The sequence below is a fragment of the Triticum aestivum genome, chromosome 2B (assembly GCF_018294505.1).
Source record: "Triticum aestivum cultivar Chinese Spring chromosome 2B, IWGSC CS RefSeq v2.1, whole genome shotgun sequence".
In the NCBI taxonomy this organism is placed as follows: Eukaryota; Viridiplantae; Streptophyta; class Magnoliopsida; order Poales; family Poaceae; genus Triticum; species Triticum aestivum.
This window is the reverse complement of record NC_057798.1, coordinates 101407119-101412732: the sequence shown is the minus strand read 5'-3', so window position 1 is coordinate 101412732 and position 5614 is coordinate 101407119. Positions and strand designations below refer to the sequence as shown.

The following is a 5614-nucleotide window of genomic DNA, read 5'->3' as shown; positions in this document are numbered from 1 at the left end:
AAATACCAATATTCTTCTATATGTTTATCTTCTATTCTGCAAATTATTCCTAACATTTTCTATATCAAACGTTTGGTTGATCTTTTCTTTTATGATTTTATAATTTTCTAGAAATAAGCACATGTCAAGTTTCACAAAGTTTTGGATATTGTTCACGAAAATCCCGACGAAATATTACTAAAAGTTCACTTCAGTTTCACTTATTTCACACGTCTCATATTTATTTCAGCAGAGTTTTACACATCTTTACTTTTTATTAAGGAAAGGGCCACTCTTCCATTTGTTTAGATAGTGAGTAAAAATTTACTAATTAACTATTCTAGCAACAAATTGAACATAACCCAAATGATTAGGTTTTTTATTGTGGAACTAGAGCACCCGGATTTAAGTTCTACAGTTGGCAAGGGTGGTTGTATTTTTCTAGATTTATTCTAAATTTTTCAGCGATGTTCACTCTGTGGGAGGTAACATTCCTGACAACTAGAAGGCGTTGTGGTGATTTCGTCAATCTCAAATAGGGGTCAATGTATGTGAGCGTTTGTGTTTGCATTGTGTTTCTAAAAAACAATCCAGCCAAATATAACCAAACTTTTAAATAGGGGTCGTCTTGATGGCGTGCTCCTCTCTTTGAATCAGCAACGTGAGCGGCTGCCTGCATTGTGCATTGTTTCCCCAATGATGGCGAGGCCGAGCTCTATGGGAAGAGAATTGGTGGCGGTGAGATTAGCGATGTGAGTGGAATGGGGGGAGGAAGGGAGCGCGGTGGCTACGAGTGAACGAAGGGGGTGGGGGGCGACGAGGAGTGGTGGCTAGGGTTCTCTCCGGATCAAACAAAGTGAGGAGTCGGAAGTAGTGAAGTACACTGCCTCCTCGTTCCTATCTGCCCCCCAGTCATGCATCCACGCCACACTATGCACACACCCAGCACGCAGACCTCCGTCCATGCCCTCGGCAGGCGCCACAACCGCATATTTCTACCACACACCATCGACTTCGTACCCCACATGCCAGTGAGACAACATAGCAGATCGAAGGTGAGAAAACTAAATTATTGTGCATCGTTTCAATCTCGGTTCAAGGTAACGCCTCAGACCAATCGTGCCCTAGATCCAATGGTTGTCACTCGTTTGGAAAGACAATCCGACGGCCCATAATCCCTGAGCTCATAGCCTGCCCCGCTCCTAGGGTTCCCACGTCGCCGCCGGCGGCTCCCTCGCGTGGAGCCCGCCGTCGTCGCCAGCCCTTCCCCGCTCCCCTACCCCTCACCCTCCCATCCCTTCCCAATACCCCTGCGTCGCCTCCCCGAGCAAGGCGACCGGGGGCCTCTTCCCTGCGCCACTCCAGCACTCCCACCTCACCCCTCCCTCCTCCCGCCGCCGCCAGCGAGCGTCGCCGGGCCTCGGCCGCGTGGTGCTGGCGGCGGCGGGCCTGCCTTTCCGCGCGCGGCACCCCCCCTGCTCGGCGGCGACGTTCCCTGGTGATGGCGTGGTGGCAGCGGTCTCGGGCAGTGAGGACTTCGTTGGTCGGCGAGCTGCAGCGTAGTGATAGGACTGTCCGGGTCAAAGTGGGCCCGGTCGGGCCACCGAGGCCCGGCAAGTCCTCTTCGCCGCGTCCGGTCGGCTCCGCTGCGGCGGTGGAGGCTGTACCCTCCCTTAGGCCGAGTTGTGATCGCTCCCGTGGCCGGTGTCTCCTTTCCCTCTCCAAGTCTCGTGTTGACAGCTCCGATGAGACGGCGAGGGTTGTCCGGTAATCGTGATGGCACAAGTTGGTGGGTGGCTGAGGGGGTGGTGCATTTCGAAATGCCTAGGGTGGTGGTTGAGGATCGGGAGAAACCCCTGTCGGCCAGTCCGGCACAGATGCGATGGCGCTTGCGAGCATCGTCGGACCTTCATGAGGGGCGTCGGGTATATCCCTTCCCCACTATCCCTCGTGTACGAGGGGAAACCCTAGAACTTGTTCAGGCAACGGCGGTGGCATCGTCGCATTCCTTCCTGAAGGTGTTGCTTTGTGCGCGGCGCTTCGGTATGCTTGGAGCATGGTGGTACTCCTTCGGAGGGTGCAACGTTTGCCGGTCTTCCTTTCTTCATTGATCTGCCGGTGTCGGCATTTATTTCTCTTTCTTTTCTTGTTTTCTCTTTTGGCCTTATCTGTGTTGCGCCCCAACGAGCTGGATGTATCAGGTGTTTGCTTTATAATATAAAACGGGGAAACCCTCTTTTGTTCATCCCTGAGCTGTCCCTCTTTCCCACACAAATGTAAACATGAGATGTCATTACTAGAGCTAGTTGAGCCAACTGCGAATAAGTACATGTTAGATAAAAAAACAGAGACAACGATCGCATCATGTGAAAGCTAAGCGAAGATTAAGCTAGCACAGGCTCCTAATGGAAAGGGACCGCACAACGGTCAGACCATGGCAGAAATGCCTTGGACTCATACCGACCTTCCCACGAAACCGGTCCAAATGAACTGGCCTGTTCGGACTACTATTTCGTCATCTAGCTAGCCACTCCTACACAAGTTCCACATGAGGCCAACCCGTAGACCGTAGTAGACCAGTAGTGGACCAACACTGTACAAGTAGTAGTAGTACTGCATTTTTTGACCAAGAGACAAATTTTAGAGTTGGACGACTGACGCACATCCACGAGTGCGCCCAACGCACGCCCATGAGAATGAGATACCTATCGTATTCGTATGTGCATTTAACATGAATACTGTAGTTCCGGACCATATACTGTCTGTGCGTCTCGAGTACCGGCAAGTAAGAAACCGCATGACGGTCAGCTGGTGGTCACCTGCGAAATTTACTACCTGAAGTGGACGCGCCGGCCATTGCGCCGGCACCTTTTCCAGCCTGCATCGCGGGTGCATGCGTCCATGGAATTTGGTCCATGGTGCAGCGAAAGAACACTAGCTAGTAATTATCTGGACCATATGTACTATACTTACGTCCGAATTAATGGGAGAAGGGGGCGGCTCGTGTTATCATCTTGGCTAACTAGCTCTACTGAACAGTTGTTGATTTTGAAAATGAGGATGAGATGACACCTGACCCATGGATTAAACGGCCACACGTGTGTGCATGTCTTCGTCTAAGAAATACTATGATAAGGCCCGATCGAACTGACCCATATGCAATCATGCAGGCTCACACTGAGGGAATATGCAGCAAAATTTCTTGCGCCAATAATGCAGATCGTCGCTGTTGGCCGAATAAATTTGTTTATGTCGAATACGCTGTACCAAACTGGTAATCAAATCGATGTGAGAACGTTCCATGCTAAGCGTTCGAATAGTATTCGTTTGTGGGGTATCCTTTCTCCAGGGCAATGATTGCCAACATGTCCGCTAGTATTGTCTCTATGGACGAGTTAGGCACAAATTTTGGAGGTTTTAGCCACGGGCGCCCGTGGCTCCACAACCTCTGCCGGCTATATATATGTCCAGGGCTGGTATTGTTCTCTTGCAAGCCACGGCCAAACCAAAGAAAAGTGTGAGGCAGAGGCACCACTTAACATTGTGGTATATTACACTAGCTAGTCGCTAGAGTAGTAGCGATGGCCTCTGCCTCTTGCCTTGGCTTAGTGGTGCTCGTGGCAATGGCCTCGGCGGCGTCGGCGCAGCTGTCGTCGACGTTCTACGACACGTCTTGCCCCAACGCGCTGGCCACCATCAAGGCCGGCGTGACGGCCGCCGTGCAAAACGAGGCCCGCATGGGGGCGTCGCTGGTGCGGCTGCACTTCCACGACTGCTTCGTCGATGCAAGTCCCATAACCTTACTCAGTTGCGAGTATTAGACAGTCACGCTGTAAAAAAAACTGTCAAATGATAGTGTTTCTGAATTTGTTTCCAGGGATGTGACGGGTCCGTTCTATTGGCGGACACGGGGAGCTTCATCGGCGAGCAGGGGGCAGCCCCGAACAACAATTCCATTCGAGGCATGAACGTCATCGACAACATCAAGACCCAGGTGGAGGCCGTGTGCAAGCAGACCGTCTCCTGCGCCGACATCCTCGCCGTCGCTGCCCGTGACTCCGTCGTCGCGGTAAGCTTGGCAATTACAGCTCTCATGCATGTCTTGCACATGCTATTGCTAGTACTACTACTTTCTTAAACTGTGGTTTGGAACTAATTCTGGGCATACCAAGCAGCTGGGTGGGCCGACATGGACAGTTCTTCTCGGGAGGAGGGACTCCACCACTGCAAGCAAGACTAACGCGGAAAATGACCTGCCACCTCCTACCTTCGACCTCCAAAACCTCACCACCTTGTTCGGCAACAAGCAGCTCAGCATGACAGACATGGTCGCGCTCTCAGGTACACACTGCTAATATGCTTTTTCTCATCTCAAACTTTACGACAAAGACTAGCAAGAGCTATTCTGACAGGATCTACGAGAAATATGCCGTGACCTTGTTCTGTGATCTCGATCTATCTGCAGGCGCCCACACGATCGGGCAATCGCAGTGCCGGTTCTTCAGGGACAGGATCTACAACGAGACCAACATCGACACTGCCTTCGCGACATCTCTCAGAGCCAACTGCCCCCGGTCCGGCGGCGATAACAGCCTGGCGCCGCTGGACACTGGCACGCCCAACGGGTTCGACAACGCCTACTACACCAACCTCATGTCCCAAAAGGGGCTGCTGCACTCGGACCAGGTGCTGTTCAACGGAGGCGGCGCCGACAACACGGTCAGGAGCTTCTCGTCCAGCGCCGCGACGTTCAACAGCGCCTTCACGACGGCCATGATAAACATGGGGAACATCGCGCCCAAGACAGGGACGCAGGGGCAGATCAGGCTCGTCTGCTCCAAGGTCAACTCGTAATCTCCTCGCCGACACTCTTCTGCTACGCATGAACTAAATAAGGTCTTGGAGGCCAGTACCAGCACCTACGGAGTATCGTGTATGGGGTGGGTGAAAATTGTACCTGTGCATGCGTGCGTCTGTCCACATGTGTAACGAATTCTCGTGCAAAGGCATGGAGGATTCCTTTCGTTTATCTCAGTATGTCATACTGCGAGATGATAACCTTCACTCGACGTCCCTGATATCCGTGCAAATGTCATCACGGACGGACTGCCCACTAGACCTGGCGTGGACAGCCCAGCCCGAAAAACCCAGGCCGGGTCAGGCTTGGCATTCAGGCTGGTCTTGGGCATCATTTTACAGCCCGGATGCTAGATCGGGCTGGGTTCGGGCTTCTCTTTTCTGTGATTTTGGGCTGGGCTTGCATGTGGAGGATAAAAACTGTCGTTCAGGCCAGGCTTTCGTGCTTCGGGCCTATGTGCAGGCCAGTCTTGGGCCTGGACAAGGATTTATTTTCAGGCTTCAGGCCATGCTTGGGCTTGGAGTTTGAAGGTCAGGCTTTTGCAAGCTGGGCCAAAAACCTGGCCCGGCCCGACCAATGATCAAGTTTACTGCCCATTATAAATGAGGATCGTCTCTACTAATGGGCGACACTATATGGCCTGTAATTGGTAAGACATCATGAGTCAAGCAAGTGTAAATTGGCTCGTGAGCCCAAATCTTTATGAGTTCTTTTGGCACAAAATCACATAGTGCAAATTGCTTAAAACATAAGTGTAAATTGCAGCACATTGCACTC

The 5614-nt window shown here is 51.9% G+C and overlaps 1 protein-coding gene across 1 annotated transcript; it reads left to right on the top strand.

The window, feature by feature from the left end:
• The first annotated feature begins 3479 nt into the window (after positions 1–3479).
• On the top strand, positions 3480–5043 carry LOC123043704 (peroxidase 2). The gene is made up of 4 exons (XM_044466239.1): positions 3480–3764; positions 3857–4048; positions 4155–4320; positions 4445–5043. The coding sequence occupies exons 1-4, from the start codon at positions 3561–3563 to the stop codon at positions 4831–4833; spliced, it is 951 nt and encodes a 316-aa protein (XP_044322174.1). The 5' UTR covers positions 3480–3560; the 3' UTR covers positions 4834–5043.
• The last annotated feature ends 571 nt before the right edge of the window (positions 5044–5614 follow it).